This window comes from Lissotriton vulgaris, chromosome 2_1 (assembly GCF_964263255.1).
Source record: "Lissotriton vulgaris chromosome 2_1, aLisVul1.2, whole genome shotgun sequence".
Lineage (NCBI taxonomy): Eukaryota > Metazoa > Chordata > Amphibia > Caudata > Salamandridae > Lissotriton > Lissotriton vulgaris.
In genome coordinates, this window is record NC_141687.1 from 763167944 (window position 1) to 763187989 (window position 20046).

At 47.6% G+C, this 20046-nt stretch overlaps 1 protein-coding gene across 1 annotated transcript in view; it reads left to right on the forward strand.

Moving 5' to 3' along the window:
- The window catches only part of BBS5 (Bardet-Biedl syndrome 5), a 198582-nt gene that overhangs the window by 81943 nt on the left and 96593 nt on the right, over positions 1-20046 (forward strand). The window contains exon 7 of the mRNA XM_086956075.1: positions 10365-10460. Coding sequence (XP_086812201.1) covers positions 10365-10460 — 96 coding nt within the window. The remainder of the gene's footprint in view (positions 1-10364; positions 10461-20046) is intronic.

The window sequence follows — 20046 nt, forward strand, 5'->3', positions numbered from 1 at the left end:
AGGAAAGTGTTAAAAAAGCATGGGATCCTCCTGAAAGAAGGTTTTCACCTCTCTCCTTCCCTCTGTGATTTTTACCCAGACTATCAGAAAAATTGTTTATTGTAAAGTAACTGCCTGATAATTCACTTCAATAGTTAGTTGGCCTGTAGAGTGCAGGGTGCAGTACTTATTCGCTTGAGGTGATGTGGACTGACTATTGGGCAACAGATTTTAAATGCGCTTCAATATGCAACTCCAAGCAGTCTCAACATTAGCTGTAGGAGAAAACAGTTAAATGTTCTTAAAAAAATACTGCTGATAATTAGCTGACCTAATAATCACACTAATGTGTGTTTGGCCAGGAGGCATCCTGGGTCTAGAGTTAGAAAATATACTTTTTTTACGAGTTAAGAGATCAACGCCTTGTTCCCACTTAAAAGATCTCCTGACATTTCTTGGTGAAAAGCAGGAAATGTCTGGGTTTCTAAAAATGAAGTTCACAATACGCCCTAGTGCACATTTGAGCTTCTTGACATGTATATTGAACAACATTGGCCAGAATGGGTAATCAAGGTGCATCAGATGGTTCTGATAAAATCAATACGTGATTAGTGGCAAGGTATTTCACTTGTTTGCATCCTTCCTGCCCAAAATCCAGTCTATTTTACACAATGAAATAACGGCTCCATAACCGGTCATACTCCCCATAATGTTAAGAAGAACCGGCAAACAAGTACTTCATTCACCACCTCCTGTGTAGACATATGCTAGAAAGACCAAAAAAAGATCCAAAATGAGACCAATGGTAAGGAAAGAGGATGTGTAGGAGAGTGTTTAACAGTTGGTACTAAGGATGGCTAAGGTTGGTGATGGCTCTCACCATTACTGTGACCCCAGACTGTGGTAATCATGGCAATCCGAGCCAGCAGTGCTGCAGCTCTCACTTGACATAACCAGGGAGTTACAGGCTATGATGCATGACTTTTCAACCGGGCTTTCCTATCTTTGCCCGGCTCAGCTGCCACATTTGATTACGTCACAACTGCCATACTTGCCACCCCCTGGTGCTAGTGCAGCATCTTCCCTCACAGCCTATTGCAGCCCCTCTACAGGTCGAAACCCACACTATGGAGGATGGTGACGCAGATGCAGACGAAGAAGAGGAAGTGGTAGAGCTACCGGAATGTTACAGAGAGTGAATAGGTGGACTACACAGTTCTAAACAGAAGGGCAAAGGCACCATCTTCATCAGATTTGTCTCCTGCTGATAGTGTACGGTTTCACTAATAGTTAAGTGGACATCCAAAAGATGTAATGTGCCAGTCACTGGTAAAAAAAAAAAAAGTCTGATGGCTTCATTTACAACTTCAGTTAGTCCTCCAGAAGATCAGTTAAGTTGATACCAGTCCTTCATCATATGAAGGCAGACAGTAAATAGATTATATAAACCAATGCCATTCCGGCGGCAGTACTGCCACTATAGAAACCTGTATTTGCAAAGCCAGTAAGTCTCGTCATGAAATCTATTGCTTTGCCAATGCAAGTACATATGCTGGCACAGCTGCAATCTTGTAATGATCTTTCTTAGAGTTAGAAGAATTATTTAAAAAAGGCTGCTGCATATGCTTGCACATACATGGTGACCATCATTGAATGATTTTTCGTAAAGCAAAAGAAAAATCGTTCAACAATGGTTTCTGAGTGTGTACATGCATTTGCAGAAGCCTTCCATTTACTTCATTTTTAATTTACCATTCCGACATTTTAGAATGAAAAATTTGAAAAGTATCCTGCGCAAAGGTAAGGAATCAGTATAACCTCATAGCAGTGAGCAGCTACCCAACCCTCTCAAAAAGAATTAACAAAAAAAAGTTAAAACAAAGCATGGGTTGGGGAGTTGAGGGTGAGGGGCGAGAAGGTGGTAAGGATGATGACACAGCTGGTAGGAGGGGAAGAAAGTTATTGGATCAAGCTTTGAAAGTTTGAGAAGTTGATAGTCCTATGGTCAGGTTAATTCCATAAAGCTAGTGACTCTGTAGCAGATTTCAGCTGCTGAGACCTAGCAAAATCAAAAAATATCAGTAAACAAGTATTGGCATAGCCAATATGTCTCGCTTTTGGGACCTTATAAGTGTTTAGCCATGCAACACTTGATGTTGTTGCACCAAGGATATTGTGCTGGATAACTAAACACTTATAAGGTCCCAAAGCCGAGACCTATTGGCTATGCCAATGCTTGTTGACATTTCGTCTGGCAACCCTGCCTGATTCACTGAGGTGTCTGCTGCTTGTATGCTTGCATAGGGGCCACTAACATAATCCTGTCTAATATCGTCACTACTATAACTCTAATAATATTAGTAGCTAGGGATCATTTATTTGAACATAAGTAGCTCTTATTAGAGCCACGTGCCCGGACTCTCCGTAAGAAGATTATTCCCTGAGCTGTTGAACCAAAGGTTGTTCCTCATGAACCTGAAGGAGTTCAGCCACAGGTGAACCTCCATGACACTGTATGTGAAGGTGTATTCTCTGGAGACACAAGACTAGCTGTACAGAGCTTGAATACAAAAACAGGGATTTACCACAAACCTAGAAGTAGGACCAATATTTTCATCCACCGAGGAGCACAAAATGACTTAATTGACGGCAGCAGCACAAAGAGGAGTTAAATTACATTTTTAAACACAGCATAATCTGTTGTAACTAAATGGCTTTCTGATAAGGGGCAGCTAAATCTTGTCTTCCTCTGTGTTAAGTCACAGGAGTTAAATTTGCTGAAAGCAGGTTAGTGTAGAATCCGGTGCCAGGGGTGATTCCCTATCCAGAATTGCCTGGCTGTTCTCCTTGGAACGAAAAGCTGTCCGGAGAAGGTCAGAATGGGGGTCTGATATGAGCTTTAATGGGGGTCTGGTATTTTTCCAAGCAGGAGACTGTGATGTGGTATTACTACCGCCCCCCTTGAAAGAGCTCAGCTCCTTATCACATGTTGTATTTAGTGGAATGGATTTGCATAACTAAAGATGTAAAAATTTACTAGAACAGTAAAAATCAGTTTGATATAATTAAGATGTAAATAGGAGGGCTGTATCCTATCTCCACAAACCAGCAAATCGCTGCTTCGAGTCTCAGCTAAGCATTTTATCTGGTAGAGCTTCATATGTTCAGTACCATGAAGATGGGTAATATATTTGTCAAGTGTCTCATTAAAACATTGGATGTTCCAGTAAGGCATCTGCATCAATGACTTTTGTTCCAGCTAGGGAATGCATCATTAAATAAATAAATAAACTTTCCCAGCTATGGCTGGGCGTCTACAAAGTAAGAATGATGGTAATTTATTTGGTCTGCCCTAAATGGTTGGACTGAAATCTGTTAAACCGTGAGACCGGACTTCTGCCCCTGCGTCCTCTCTCGAACCGGTACCATACATGTCAAAGTTGGAAGCACATATTCTCAAAACAAGAGTATAGCGCTATACAGAACCTTGCTTTTAAGCACTGCATCAAAATAAACGTTCATTTTCACAAGCTTGTGCTAAGTGACGTTTTTAAAGTATTTTTATCTCTTCTCCCAATCTGCATTTTGTTTCATGCATTTCGTCAATGCAAACCTTTTTACTCACATCTCTTGGGCTTCCAATGATTGGCTGTTCCTTGCCAAACTCACAGCACGAAATACATCCTGTCTTTGACAGGTGCTGGCTTTTAAGGTATATTATCCTTGCCCAGTTTATTAGATAATTTCCCTGCCTTACATTTTCCTGGCAGAGCTCTCTGTAGCAGCCAGGAACATATTATCCCAAATGATTTCCTCTGTTTACTCTACTTCAGTAAACTATAATTTCGTCCTTTTAGACACAAAACAGCTCAAACATACGCAGCCTCCCATGTGTCTTTTTCCAGGCGAAAATTGAAATTGGCATTTCACATTTACGCATTTGCACCATAAATGTCAAGTTTAGTTGATTTTTCCATGCCCGCATCACTCACTTTCAGACATGAGTGTGTTTTTGAGCCAGGGAGCTAAGGTCTGCCTACTTTTATCAAGAGGAGGAGCCCTCGGGCACTCTGCGCCTCGAAGAACGGAGGAGTGAGCGCTTACAAATACCCACCTCGGGCACTCCCGGTTTTACAATAGTTAAGCACTGCATGATACGGGAAATATCCCTCTTCTCCAGTGATAAGTGGTTTGGGGAGGGAGTTGTGGGGGCAGGTTGGAGTTAGGGAGAAGAGGGAGATAAGAGATTGTAGGAAAAGGAGATTAACGGAAGAGACAAAGAGTGTGGACAATGCAGAGACAGTGGAAGGATGGAGGGAAAAAGATGCCAGATGAGTGTCAGATAGATATGGGAGAAGTGACGGAGACAGGGGAGGAGGGGCCAATGCACAGGAAACAGCAGATGGACAAGAAGCACCTGGGCAGAGTTGGAGAAACAAAGAAAACAATACAGAGGGTGCTGGAGAGAGAGTGGAAGGAGAAGGAACAAGTGGTATAGACCGAGAGAGGCGGCAATGCAGAGGGATGAGGAGAAGAGGCCGACCGAGCAGAATCCAAAGAGAAAGGGAAAGAGAGGGAGAGAGGGGCATGGGTGGGAAGAATAGTGTGACCGAAGCACAGTGGTGGGAGGGAGCGTTAGAAGTGAAGTAGCAGATGAGACAACAGTCTAGCAAGAAAGAGCAAAAAAGGGGGGACGGGAGATTCAGGTGGAAGAGAGGTACCTTGTGAGACTAAGAGAGAGGGAGGAAGTGGCAATATCAGAGGAGAGAGTGGGATACATTGAAATACAGAAGTAGCAGGAGGGGGCGAGAGAAAGGAAGACACTGCGGGAGAACGGTGGACAGGGTGCAAGAGGGGCAAAAGGACAGGGGGAGGGCAAAGCCACGGAGATATCAAGGCAGAGCACGATATGGGGAGAGTGGGAAGACATTGACCGAGAATAAGGCTGAAGAAAGAGGGAGCAACGCAGGTGAAATATGTGAGACACACTGATGAGAAGCACCGGAGCAGGGAAAATAAAAGAGGCAGGAAGAGACAAAGACGGCGAGAGATGGGTGGACATCTGTACGGGAAGAGAGAGATGAATATACAGAACTAGCAGGAAGGACAGGCAGAAGAGAGGACGCGAAGGAGGGAAACAAAGATAGAGAGAGCACGGACAGAGGACAGCACAGAGATAAAGAGACGCTGAGAGCAATGAAGGAGGTGTCTAAGGGAGAGATGAAGGAGAGGGGAGACTTGGCGAGATTGACAAATGCAGAGGAAGGAGACAAGTGGAAGACAAATGCCAGAGGAGAGAATGAGTGAGACATGCAAAGAAAGAGGACTGAAGAACTGGAGCAGGGGTACCAAAAAAAAATAAAAACTACTGCTGGCTGGAAATAAAAGAGAAATCTAGGGAGGAGAATAGGGGCTGAGAAATTAGGACGTGGCAATGGAGTGACAATGGAATAGGCATTTCCTAACTATAACCAGTCAAGCCCGGATTTGAAAGTGGTGCGTGCGCTAGCGAAAGTGAAAGCAGCACGTTTGCACATATGTTTCCAATCAACGCGAGACGCAGCGGCGGTGGAGCGGAGGAGCGTTGAGAGAGCAAGCGAGAGGAAAGCCAGATGGCGCATGATCAGGCGCTGAAAGCTGGCGGCTGCGCTTGTGCAAGCGCCTGTAACCGCAAGCGCTAGGCCAGCAAAAGCTTGTGGTAGCACTTTTGAAAGCCCACTCACTAAATGTCTTGCAGAGCAGCGCATGCGCTGGCTCAGGCGAGACCTAAAAATAAGTGGGAGCCAGGCGACAGGAAGAGTGTTACAAGTATCACAATTCTCAGGCTCTAATTTTGTGAACTATTTAGTCAAGCCTTCCCATAAACCATGTGTAGAATTCTTCTGACCTGCAGGATTGAGTCCTTCACATCTAGTCCAGTTCTGTAAAAGCTGTACCTGACTACCACACAAGGGAGAAGAACGGATGGCGAGAGTGAGAAAGGATAGATATGCTGTTCTGCAAAGCAGTGTCCTTACTTTAAGAAAGATATATTGATATATTGTTAGCCATCACAGTCTTGAGCTACAAGGAGGAATAATAAGGATAAGTCTTTTGAATGATACTTAATATGGTAATAGGTTTTCTGAGTTATTGTATCATATTCTTGTCTGTATTTTAATTGACTCGTAGTTTTTTCTTTTTAAGATTGTAATTATTGTCTTCAACAGGTCCGTCCAAGACATTCTCTGATTTACTACACCAAGTTCTTCCTACTTGTGCAATTAAAATCAACACATTCAAAATGAATTTACCCCGAGCCATGGACCATAACTCCTTAAACACCTTAGACTGAAATATCTTAAGTTCCTGAGATACCATCTCATACAATAACTGTTGGTTCAAAATCTAGGATAGCACACTCTTGAGGTACTACCAAAACTGTTACCTCACTCAGGAGAAGAGAGAGAAAATTAGTGGAACTGGGCTCAACATACTTGAGCTACTACCAAATAAATACCTTGCCGTAAAGGGCAAAAGGAGACTAAGAATAAAACAACCTGAAGTACAGTAGAACTGTTGAAAAACTATAGGAATGATTATCAAATGTACATCGAAACTGGTTATTGTCAACCTCCTGCACTGGAAAAACTGCTATACTTTGCAGTAAACCAAGAATCAAGATTGGCGCATACAAGCTCCTAATTAAACTTTTCGCCAATAAGATCAAACAGCAACTAAAACCTAACCTGCAGCCGATGCTGGTAATGTTCCGAGCGGCCTGAGCTTTGTCCTCAAGACTCGACACTGAAAACTCAACTGATGGCTCAAATTGATCCAGTCAATCGATTTTCACATGAAAACTATGAAAACGCTTTAGGAAAAAGCACTTTTCTTACTGTCAGTGCTTCTTTTAACTTGTACGCTTTGAAGATCAAAGTGAGGGTCTTCTCGCAAGGCTGTCTGAAACCTGGAAGGGACATGGTTTTGAAAAAAACATTATAACGTGTCTCAAAATTAGCTGCGCACAGCCCGTGACTAAAAGAGCAAGGAAAGAGAGCGAGAAAATCCTACTGTCCCATCAAACGCTAAAGGGAAATGATATACTAGTCCTGTCAACAGGGAAAGGATACAAGTCAGGCAATCTAAATGATGGGGAAAAGGTCTTTCCCTTCCTCTGGAGCACAGCTAAGAATAGGGAATAATGCAATCAAATATGGAGCTGGGAACTGAGAAGTCCAGAAAGTCATCCAATCATGAGCAAAAGCTCACGCTATAGATACTATATTGCAGACAATAGATTTTAGACGACAGACAACTAAAACGATCTGTTGGGCAAGACCCCCAGAGGATATTCCAGTGTGCATAATAGGACAACACAGGCAGACCGTTATCTCAGCAGTAGCCCGGCGCCCCGCCAGCAACTCTGCCTCACCATGCACTGCTTTACCTTACTGCGAAATTAGAAGAAGGTATACTTTTGGAAAGCAAGTTAGCGTCAAGATGGCCACCTCAATGAATGCCAAAAATCCTCTGAGTAAAATTCGAAATATATAGCATGTGTGATAGACAAGATGTTGGTGTGTATTGCCTCTTAATCAAACTTTATTCCTGAAGATAAGCGGGAATAGGCCAAATCCATTTTGAAAGAGGTGGAGCACACCAAAACAATTTACTTAAAAATACTTTAAGACAAACCATATAGTGGCTATAAAGAGGAGGGAATGTTTGCACTAGGCCATTTGCATTTTACTTTGGATCCACGGTGCAGTGCCATTTTAAATAAGCTGCTTTCGAGTTTAGGAGACGCTCAACTAACATATTCATAAGCTAGAGAAATAGTTCTGATGATTAATGACTTGCTTAAAACATCTCTATGGAAGCTGCTAGCTAATTGTTTTGAGTTAGAAATAACACTTTTGAGCCAGTAAAATTGGCAAAGCAGATGACTTCAAAAATGGGTATTTGCGGGGGAGGAGCCTAGCCGGCGACTAAGATGGCCGCCTGAACCCTCAGCTCCGCTGATCCGTCTCCCTCTTGTCCGAGCCGCTCAAAATCCTGGAGCTCACGGTGCACTCTCTCTGCGGCATCGGACACGGGAGGCGGCGCTGCGCCCGACGGTGTGATTCCCGTCGCTCTACACTCAGCAGAAGTGCAGAAACGTCCCAGTTTGTTCCCGGCGTGCCTGGATGGCGTCCAGTCCTTTGTCTCCGTGGACGGCTGCCCCCGACGTAGTGGAGCATTGGCCGTAGACGGCGGATCGGAGCAGTTTGGCGGTGAATTGTGGCAACAACGAACCTTCCGCTACATTGTTGCATCTGCTTCCACAACACGCGGCACTGGAATCGCGGCGAACAGAGATACATTGTATCCGCTCCTGGCTTCTTTGTTAGCCTTCATCTTCCGACGACTTCCCCCGGGGCCATCTTGAGCCGGGCGCTCTTCAGCTAGCTGTTGCGGACGCGGCAGGATCCTGCTGTCATTGCTATCCTCTGCCTCATGCCACAGCCGGGAAGGTGCTACGATGGAGAGTGCAGCCTTTGCCCCTGAGTTCCGGTTGTGCGAGTCGAGACGCCGTGGGCATTCTGGGCAGCTGGGAAACGGTGCTGGCAGGGGGGCCCAAGTACTGACTCACGATCGGGAGCTCCGCGGTCCTGGCGCTGAGCCGTCCCTTTCTCCTGAACTGCCCCTGAGCCTCAGGGTCATTCACGACGCCCTGACCGCTTTGCGGGCAGATGTCCGTTCCACAGCTCGGGACCTGGGAGGTCGACTGGACACCGGTGGTCTCGCCCTGCCCCCCGTTGCTCGAGCCTGCGTCCGCCTGCGGGGCGCTTCGCCATATCCTGTGCCCGGTCGTGATGAACCGACTGGGCGGCTATGCACGGGGGAGCCGGTGGACCTGGACCTAGTGGCCGCCCCGACTTTGCCGGAGTCACGTGTGGGCAGTGTGGAAACTCCTATATTACCGCATCGACTGGATAAATGCAACTGGGGGCCATGTCCTGGACTTTCCGTGGGGACCGCTGGCGGCACTGCCTATTGTGGTGAACCCATGTCGCCACCGTCTAGCTGGATTGTTGCGGGTGACTCGCTGCACTGCGCTGCTTCACACTATACAGTTTGGGACTCCACGGCACTGGACTGGTCGGATGCTGGGGACAGGCACCTTCGATCGCTGCCGTGTGGACTAGCTGCCTTTGGTGGACTGCTGCCTTGCTATGGATCATCTGCCACGACGGTGGACCACTCTGCGACGACCGAAATGGACTTTGGCGATCGATCCTTTACTTTGCAGTGGTCCCCTTGTTTGTTCCCACCTTCTATGAGATTTGTTGTGCAGCCGGACTGTGCCGTTCCACCGCACCGTAGGGGCCAAGGGTGAGGCTGCACCCTCTTGGGTTAGGACTGTCTCTCTTCTGCTGCTGGGACGCTGATGGACTGCCGGGGATTTAAACGTTGGTATTGTATTGGTCTTGGAGTCGGGGTAAGGGTGGCCGGGGAATCGTAAGTTCATCGGACTGAAAATGCTTAATAGGCCCTCCTCCGGTCCTATCTTTTCCTTTCCTGGGAGTAATAGGGTATTGCACTCTTCCTTTCTCCCTGGGTTCAACTGTGATTTTCTGGACCTTTTCTCTTCTTTCTCTTATCCCTATATTTCGGGTTCTTCTGGGGCGACAGACACGTAGCTTGGGGGGGGGGGGGGGTAGGCCATAGCCTCGGCATGCGTGTAGGGTGGGGGGTCCTCATTGATATGTTTTTATTTCTATGGTGCCTTCTTTTTCTTTTTCCGCTCTTTCTTTGTCTTCTTAGGGTCAGTGGTGGGGACTGGTGTTAGATGGGCAGTGGTTGGGTGGCATGTCTTGCGGTGTAGTCCTATCCTGATGTTGCAGTATCGTGCCGCCATTTTAGATGTGTTTAGTGCTAGTAGTCTCTCCTGCTCGCCGTTACCCATTCATCATGCGATTGTCTGTACTGTGCACTGATCCGTATTGACTTCTGTCTCTCCTTACATATAAAATTATAAAATTAACCTCACTGTCTCCTGCCACTCGGAGCACGTAGATTTATTGTAACAAGGATCGTATGCTTTTCTGTGCTGCCGTGCTACCGAGTGGACATATCCTTTGCTAATAAGCTTCAGAAGTGTGGTGGCCGGCCGGATGGTTGTAGGCCCGTATTTGTACTGTGCAAAGAGCTTAATAAAGGTTTTCAAAAATTAAAAAAAAAAAAAAAAAATGGGTATTTGCAATTGAAGTGCATCCTTTCTTCATGATAAGGTTATAGTTTGGAGTTTTCAATTTCTGTGTACTTTTAAATTAAACTAACCACTGATTTTGCAACATTTCAAAAGCCTCAATTTTATGAGTTTGTTAATAAGTAAAGATAATGCTATGTTTGTTTTTCAGGGTAACTTGGGAACATTTTTCATAACTAATGTGCGAATAGTTTGGCACGCAAATATGAATGATAGCTTCAATGTCAGCATACCCTACCTGCAAATTGTAAGTACATCGATTTAAGTAGCTTCAAATATCCTAATCATAAATGTTTAAATAAGATGAGTATGCATGAAGTCGGCTTTCCTGCTCCCAGACATTTTGCAGTAAATGTGTATTTTGAAATTAAACAAGAAAATAGGTGGGACAGCTTTCAAGAATGTACTGGCTTATGTATTGGGCAGTGCTGTTCACTCACTTAACTTGTGCATAAACCAATTTGCATCCTTTTCAACTTGATCATAAACTACCTGAGTTGTAAAGTAGATGTTTACTCACAATTTAGACAATACCATTCAAAGATAACTCCGTATACTTGATCAGATCAGTCATCAGTAAGGTTTCAACTTTCACACCAGATGCCACCAATTAATTGTAGTGCCATATTCAGCAAGCCTGCTGGAACCCACAAATAACTCCCCATAAAATCATTTTACCTCGTCCTTGTCCATTAATACAGAAAAACACAATAAATCCTTAGCTATTTAAGAAGTCCTTAACACACCATTACTAACTCCAAAGAGCATTCTTGACCTTAAAAAAAATACTAACCCAAGGGGCCTAAGAAGCATAAAATAAATTCTCTTATCCCCTGACTCTTTCCTATTCTCAATGTTTTGAGTGACACCCCTGAGATAGGGTCTAACATCCTTCCAGAACAGTGGGTCACTCACTATAGGGGTCTGTATAATCATGAGCCCGGCACTCCCGTAGAGTCACCTGAAATTCCAACTCAGGCTTCAACGGTTGTATTCACTATCAAGGAGATTACTACTGGGATAGAGGGTCTGACCAAAAACAAAGCCCCTGGCCCTGACGGAATCCCCCCAGACCTGTTTCTGAGTAACATAGAACTCTGGGCCCCCTTAATGACCAGGGTCATAAACACTGCCATCACCTGCGATCTGCCACCGTCCTGGTCTAAAGCTATAATTGTGCCGATTTTTAAGAAAAGCAATAGGGACGACCCCAAGTGCTATCGTCCTATCTCCCTGATTGATGTATCGGCTAAACTCCTAGGTAGGGCGATCCTCAACAGACTGTCCGAGTGGACCGAAGAAAATAACATCTTCTCGGACACTCAATATGGATTTAGGACAGGGAGGTCCACCAGTGATCAATGCCTGAACCTTTACATGCTGACTGCCAAATACACCATGGCCAATGAGGAACTGATCTACATGGGATTCATGGACTTGGCAGCGGCATTTGATCACGTCAACATGGAGAAACTGTGGGACATGATGTCTCGTATGGGGATAGAGAGTAGCCTAATCAACATACTTAGGGAACTGCATAGTGACACCACGGCTAGGGTTCGATTTAACAGGGAGGGGGGGCTGACCGACTCTTTTCCCTGCATGAGTGGAGTCCGGCAAGGCTGCATTCTCGCCCCTTTTTTGTTCTCCCTTTTATATTAACAATCTGGAGCAGTATCTGTTAGGTTTAAAGGCAGATTGCCCAAGGGTGGGGTCGCGTCATATTCCTGTTCTGCTTTACGCAGATGACGCGGTCCTGATTGCACGCACACCCAGGAGCTTACAAATCTTGATTGACGGATTTGTTAAGTTCATGGGTGCCCTAGATCTCTCTGTTAACCTGGGCAAATCCTATGTGCTCCTGGCTGGTAAAAAAAAAACTCCTTCTAAATTCACTTACACAATAGGAAGTCACATAGTAGAAGAGGTTAAAACGTTTCCTTATCTAGGTGTAACTTTTGATGGTGCCTTACAGTTTAACTCCCTGGTGGAGGAGCGCTGCAGTAAAATGATCGCTTCTAATGGGGCAATAGCAAGCTACGGCAGGAGGTTAGGTAGATGGAGCCCGGAACAGGTGATGAACCTGTATAGCTCCATATCATGTTCTAAAGTAATTTATGGGGCAGAAGTATGGGGCTTTCTTAACACCACAAGAATCGAACGGGAGGAAAACAAATACCTAAAATCCATCCTGAGGGTACCCCCAAGGACCGCTGGCTTCATAGTACACAGGGAATTAGGGAGTCCACACCTAGATGACTTGGTAAAACTCAGGCCAATCGTGGCCTGGTTAAAAATCTGGGTTAATCCTGATGCGTCTCTAAGCAGAGAAATTTTATTGGATTGTTTAGAGAGGGACAAATGTATGCGAATTCCCTGGCTCAATTATGTAAAGAACACCCTAGAGGAGCTAGGCTTTGGGAATCTCTTCACCAATCCTACAACAATTGTAGCCTAGCACAAGATGCAAGTAAAGAAAATCTTTCTAGAGCTGAAATGTCAACGTAGAGCTGAGGCTGACGGGCCCACAACCTGGTGAAGAGCGTTGAGGGAATGGAGCCATATTTGTACCTTATGCACAATGCACAGGACAGATTCTTGATGTGCCGTTTCAGGCTGAACCTACTCCCATTTATGTTAGCATCACCAGCAGGGTTTGCAACATCAATTGAACAGAAGGGATCCTGCGGCTGCGACAATAGGTCTCCGCAGGATTCCCTTCACTTTGTTTTACTCTGCCCTTTTTTTACTATGCCCAGGCGCAGATTTCTTGTAAAAGTTTTAAAGCAAGCTAAACTGGTACATGCCAGGGAGGCATTAGTATTTTTACAAAAAGCATCGGACCCTTTTACACTGTGTTGTATAATGAATTTCATCAAGGTAGCGGTCCGTTTAAGGCTAACTAGGGGAGATGAATGACGTGTTCCTGATTTTACCTTCTTTTAAAGTGTTGTATTGTTCGAGGCATGTGGGCTGCTGAATTCATATCTGTGCATAGATCGCCGCCTAGTGTTGGGTCCGGATGATTGCACATTGTTGTCCTGGAAGAGTCTTCGAAGTATCACGAGATAGGTGGCTCCTCCCCTGGACTACAGTGCGCATGGGCATCGCCTCCATCCCCAGATTGTTTTTTTCCGCCATTGGGTTCGGATGTGTATCGGTTCCCTCTGTCGGGATCGATAGTTGTTTAATTTTCTAACTTGAGACCAAAAGGTCTTTAGGCTGAGCGTCGGTATTGTTTCGTTCGGGTTTGTCTTCCTTCTCAGCTCCGAACGCTTCCTGCCCCTCCGCGTGCTGTCGGCGCGGACGGGCCTACTCGACGCTCCAAACTACTGAACATGAAACGAACTCCGTTCAAGAGGTGCCCGGTGTGCACCTCCAAATATTCACACCTCGACGTGCACCCTGTGTGCAACAAGTGTTTGTCACCGGACCATGACGAGGCCAGGTGTATGGCCTGCTCAAAGTTCCGGTGTAAGAAGACCCTCAAGCATCGTCGGGCCGCTCGACTCCAGGCCCAGTTGTCGGCACCCCCGGCGCCCCCGCCGGACAACATCTTCGAAGAATTTGTGGAAGACGACAATGTCTTTCAGGTTTCGGACTCTAGCCTTGCGTCGGAGGGAGATGACTACGACGCGGGAGATGAGGAGTTTGATGAAGCCGGCGACGAGGTAGGGGACGACGATGGGGCCATTGCCACCGTGGGGCATAGCTCGGAGGAAGAGCACCCTCAAACTGACTCAGGGGTCAACCCCCAACATACGGCCCAGGTCGAGGGATCGCCTTCGGGCCTTACCCAAGACCTTGTTACTAGTCCAGCAGCCCCGCCTCTCGGCCCGGCCACGGACATTTCTGATGCGCCACTCCCGTTGAAGAAAACGAAAGTGAAGCCATCGGGATCCACACCAACGGTTTCGAAACCGAAAGTGAAGGCTCCACTGGTGGGACAGAAGGCTCTAGAGGCGTCAACATCTAAGAAACTCAAAATGGCCGACTTGAAGAGCCACGCCAAAATGGCCGACCCCAAAGCCTCGGGGTCGACGCCGAAGGCAAAGGCGGCCGACGCGGCTGCGTCGGCGCCGAAGATGGTCGAGGTCGATGACCCGAAGAAAGCTTCGAAGAAGCGTCAAGGCGATTCCAAAGCTATGGCTGCGCCGGCTCCGGCCGTCGGGGCCAAGGATGGCACTGTGTCGGCTCCAAAGACGGTGCCTCCAGCCGACCCGACTCCCGACTCGGGGAAATCGTTCGAGCCGGTCAAGCCCTCTCCAGCCTTGACGAAAAAGGTTGCGGAGTCCCTGCAACGGATTCGGAAGGACGCTGTGGTTCCCGAGGGCGTGGTGCCGAAGACCCCATCGAAGCCGGCAAAGGTGCAAACGCCTATTCGCTTCACCCTGCCGCCGAAGTCGACGCCGAAAGCCTTCGCTCCGAAGCAGGGGGCGGACGTGCCCTCGAAGGGGATGTCGACGTCCAAAGCGTCATTGGTGGTGTCGAAGCTTCGACTCCAGCCACTCGCGGAGGAAGAGCGTCGAGAGGTCATCATCGACGCCAATACTGGGAAATTGTCTCTCCTCAAACGGAAAATCACCACGGAGCTAGTGTTGGAACATTTTCGGGTTCCTCTCAAAAACAAGAAGGACTCGGCGGGTACTTCGGCCCCTATGGAGCCTTCGTCTCCCAAACACGTGGAACGTTCTCCAACGCGTTCCAAAGCGGGGGAGGGTGACGATGAGGAGGAGGTCGAGTACAACTATCCGGCGTACTCGGATCCGGAGGAGGAACATGAACCGTGGTCGGCCGGAGCCGACCCAGACGACCCGCAGTCGGGTCAGGAACCGCAGCTCTTTGCGGCTAAAACCTCACCGACGGAGGACTCTGCAGCCTTCAACGCTTTGATTGAGAGGGCCGCAGCTAATCATGATGTTGAGCTCCACTCAGATCCTGTGGATGTGGATTTTTTGTTTGACACTTTCTCGGTGGCCGAGAAGTCAGTCAAGACATTGCCAATGCTCAAAGGAGTGCTAAAGCACGCGCCGGAGGTCTTCAAAGAGCCCACTCGGGCACGTGTCATCAATCCTCGAATTGACAAAAAGTATAAGGCAGCGCCCTCGGATCCAACATACATCAAGGGACACTTGCCACTGGACTCTTTGGTTGTATCCAACGCTCGGAAGAGGGCGAATTCACAGACAACTGGTGACGCTCCTCCCCCAGACAAAGAGTCAAAATATTTGAGGCCTCAGGGAAACGGATTGCTGCGCAGGCAGCTAACATTTGGCGCATTTCAAACACGCAGGCCCTACTTGCATGCTACGATAGGGCTCACTATGACACCCTAGAAACACTGTTGCAGCACTTACCTGACCAGTACAAGGAGGCTGGGGAGATGTTAATTCAGGAGGGCAAGCTAATCACTAACGCTTCCATCAAATGTGCGCTAGATGTGGCTGATACAGCCTCCAGGGCAATCAACACTAGTGTGTTGCTAAGAAGACATGCATGGCTTCGGATATCAGGCTTTAAACCAGATATACAAACAACCATACTGAACCAAACAGTTAATCCTGACCACCTGTTTGGCCCCGAGGTGGATGCGACACTTGAAAAAATGAAGAAAGACACAGACACTGCCAAGTCTATGGGGGCCCTCCAATCTCAGCAGTTTCGGGGTGGTTCTTTTCGCCGCTCCAATACCAGAGGCACCTCAAGGGGTCAGGCATCGCAATCCACACAGTACTATAAGAGCAATACCCAGACCTCATACACCAACAAGGGTAGAGGTGGCTACAGAGGCAACAACGTCAAGGGCAGGGGACGTGGAAACAACAGCTCCAGGTCCACCACCGCCAACAAGCAGTGACGTCTTGTCACTGCCCCCCGACCACACAACACCGGTCGGGGGGAGACTCCAACAGTTCCTGCCCGCGTGGAAATCCATCACCACGGACAGGTGGGTCAAATCTCTTATCCAGTACGGTTACTGTCTGGAACTTACTTCCACTCCACCAAACATACCTCCAAGAAGCCGTCCTATGTCCGGCGAGCACTTGCACTTGTTGCAGCAGGAGGTCGAAGTCATGCTGCAAAAAGGGGCAATAGAGCTCGTTCCACTGCAAGAAAGGGGAACAGGGGTTTACTCCCTGTATTTTCTAATCCCCAAAAAGGACGGATCCCTCAGGCCCATCCTGGACTTCAGGCCCCTCAACTGGTATATTCTCTCGGAGCACTTCCATATGCTCACGTTACAGCAGGTACTCCCTCTGCTTCAACAGGGGGACTTCCTGGCTACGTTGGATCTAAAGGATGCATACTTTCATATCCCCCTGCATCCTTCCCACAGGAAGTATCTCAGATTCACGATTCAAGACCAGCACTACCAGTTCAGGGTTCTGCCGTTCGGGGTCACCACAGCGCCAAGAGTCTTTACAAAGTGCCTGGCGACTGTGGCGGCGCATCTACGACGCCAGAACGTCCACGTCTATCCTTATCTGGACGACTGGCTCATTCAGGCAAAAACAGAGCAGCAGTGCGCCGACCACGTGTCCCGTACCATTCATCTCCTGCACGATCTGGGATTCTCGCTGAACTATCCGAAATCCCATCTCCAACCCGCCCATATACGGCAGTATCTGGGCGCGACAATAAACACCCTGGCAGCCACTGCGCAGCCAAACTCAGTGAGAATCGCCAGTATCCAAACACTGATCCAACGATTCAGACCTCAGCACTCGCTTCCAGCGAAAGTGTTCATGCAGTTGATAGGCATGATGGCCTCCTGCATCTCCATCGTCCCGCACGCGAGACTACATATGCGTCCGCTTCAGGAGTGCCTGGCACATCAGTGGACTCAGGCTCATGGGCAACTGACAGACCTAGTGTTGGTGAGCGGTCGGGCGTACAACTCTCTGCATTGGTGGAATCCACAAAACCTTTGCAAGGGCCGACCGTTCCAGGAGCCTGTGCCACAGATTATCCTGACAACGGACGCTTCTCTCCAGGGATGGGGAGCGCATGTACTCCATTACACGGTGCAGGGACTATGGACACTACAGCAGAGGAAGATGCACATCAACGTTTTGGAACTGATGGCAATCTTCATGGCCCTGAAGGCGTTCAAAGTACATCTGTGCAACAAGGTCGTGTTTATCCGGACGGACAACATGACGGCCATGTACTACATTCAGAAACAGGGGGGCACACACTCTCCGCAGCTGTCTCATCTGGCTCAGAGCATGTGGAAGTGGGCCATTCAGAGGAACATCTTCCTCATGGCAGAGCATCTCCCGGGCAAAGACAACCAGATGGCGGACCTGCTCAGCAGGCACAGCCACCAAATGCACGAGTGGGAGATACATCCATCAGTACTCCACCCGTACTTCCAAAAGTGGGGTCATCCAGAGATAGACCTGTTCGCCACAAAGGAGAACGCAAGATGCCAAAGCTTCGCCGCCAGGTTCCCACACCCGCAATCGCAGGGCAATGCGATGTGGATGAACTGGTCAGGCAGATTTGCGTACGCTTTTCCCCCAGCACCTCTGATACCGCTGGTGGCACGCAAACTCAGGCAGCACTCGATGACTCTCATCCTGGTTGCTCCAACGTGGGCTCGCCAACCATGGTACACCACGTTTCTGGAACTCTCCGTGGTACCGCATCAAAGGCTCCATCTCACCCCCAGCCTTCTGACGCAGAGCCATGGCGACATTCAGCACCCAGATCCGCAACAGCTCAACCTGGCGATCTGGCTCCTGAAGTCCTAGAGTTTGGCTACCTCAATCTTCCCCCCGATTGCATGGACATCATTCGGGAGGCAAGGAAGCCCACTACTCGAGCTTGTTACGCGGCCAAATGGAAGCGGTTTGTCATGTACTGTGTAAACCACGATATTGACCCACTGGATGCTTCCATTCAGAACATCATTTGCTACCTGTTCCACCTGTACCAATGCAATTTGGCGTACTCTTCCATCCGCATTCACTTGTCTGCGATGGCAGCATACCTCCAGAATAGGCAACACCTATCACTTTTTAAGGTCCCTGCTATCAAGGCTTTTCTGGAAGGTCTCAAAAGAGTCATTCCACCACGGACACCACCAGCTCCGGAATGGAACCTCAATGTGGTTCTTACAAGGCTGATGGGTCCTCCCTTTGAGCCACTGCACTCTTGTGAGCTTCAGTTTCTGACTTGGAAGGTTGCTTTTTTAGTAGCAATTACATCGCTACGGAGGGTTAGCGAGTTGCAGGCGCTCACCATCCAAGAACCTTTCTTCCAAGTACACGCTAACAGGGTGGTGCTCCGCACTAACCCTAAATTCTTACCCAAGGTTGTATCTCAATTCCACATAAACCAGACAATTGAGTTACCAGTGTTTTTTCAAAACCCAGAGTCACTGGCGGAGCGGATGCTCCACACCCTTGATGTTAAGAGAGCCTTGATGTACTACATTGACAGGACAAAAGATTTTCGTAAGACCAAGCAACTTTTTGTTGCATTTGCCTCACACCACAAGGGAAACGCTATCTCCAAAGCTGGGATCGCTAGGTGGATCGTGAAATGCATTCAGATCTGTTACGCTAAAGCTAAACGCACTCTCACAATTCCACCAAGAGCCCACTCCACCAGAAAGTTGGGGGCCTCTATGGCTTTCCTAGGTAACATTCCCTTAGAAGATATTTGTAGAGCAGCCACATGGTCTACCACACATACTTTCACTAAACATTACTGTGTAGACGTGCACTCTAAACAGCAGGCAGCTGTTGGTCAGGCTGTTCTCAAAACACTTTTTCAAACTGCTGCAGCTGGCGCGGGCGGCCGCCGCTAATGGAGGGACTGCTATGTATTCTATGCACAGATATGAATTCAGCAGCCCACATGCCTCGAACTGCAAATGCTACTTACCAGTATGCATCTGTTCTTGGCATGTAGGGCTGCTGACATTCATATCGCCCGCCCTCCTCCCCGGCGCCTGTAGCAGCTGCAGTATTCATTTACATATATTTATATGCTCTTAGCATGGGCATCACTCACATACTTCACTCCATCTCTGCCAATGGCTAAAAACAATCTGGGGATGGAGGCGATGCCCATGCGCACTGTAGTCCAGGGGAGGAGCCACCTATCTCGTGATACTTCGAAGACTCTTCCAGGACAACAATGTGCAATCATCCGGACCCAACACTAGGCGGCGATCTATGCACAGATATGAATGTCAGCAGCCCTACATGCCAAGAACAGATGCATACTGGTAAGTAGCATTTGCATTTCTTCGCTTGTGTCACATGTTAACATTAATATTTTTGTATCAGGATCTTGCAAATGTTTATTGACTTTTTATCATGTAACTATATGTGATTTTATGGTGATTTTTAATCATCGAATAAAGATTCCTTGAATTGAATTGAGTGTCTCACCATTTTCGAACTCCCCAAGACGTTTGTTAATTCAGAGGTTTGCGTAAGTACCTTGCAGTCACGCATCCCCCTCCCTTCACAATCCTATAATTTGCATCAGTTTGTCCCCCGATCAGGTTGCCACTCCGGAGGATCTTCTGCCTCAGCAAGGCAGGATTCTGCACCGAAACGGCATAGTGTGCACCTCCATGCGAGGTAATTTAGTTGTGGTAGTTGACTACATTTGATATACCACCCAAGGTTGTGGATGTCATCCTTGCTGCCAGACATCCGTCTACGTTGTCCATTTATGCAGAGCATTGGGACAAATTTGTGGCTTGGTGTGGAGTCCAAAAAAATACACCCTTTGCAAGCCACGCTGTTGGCTGTTTTATTGTTTGGTCTGTCTCTCTCTGCAAGGTCTTACAGCTATTAAAGGTGCACACC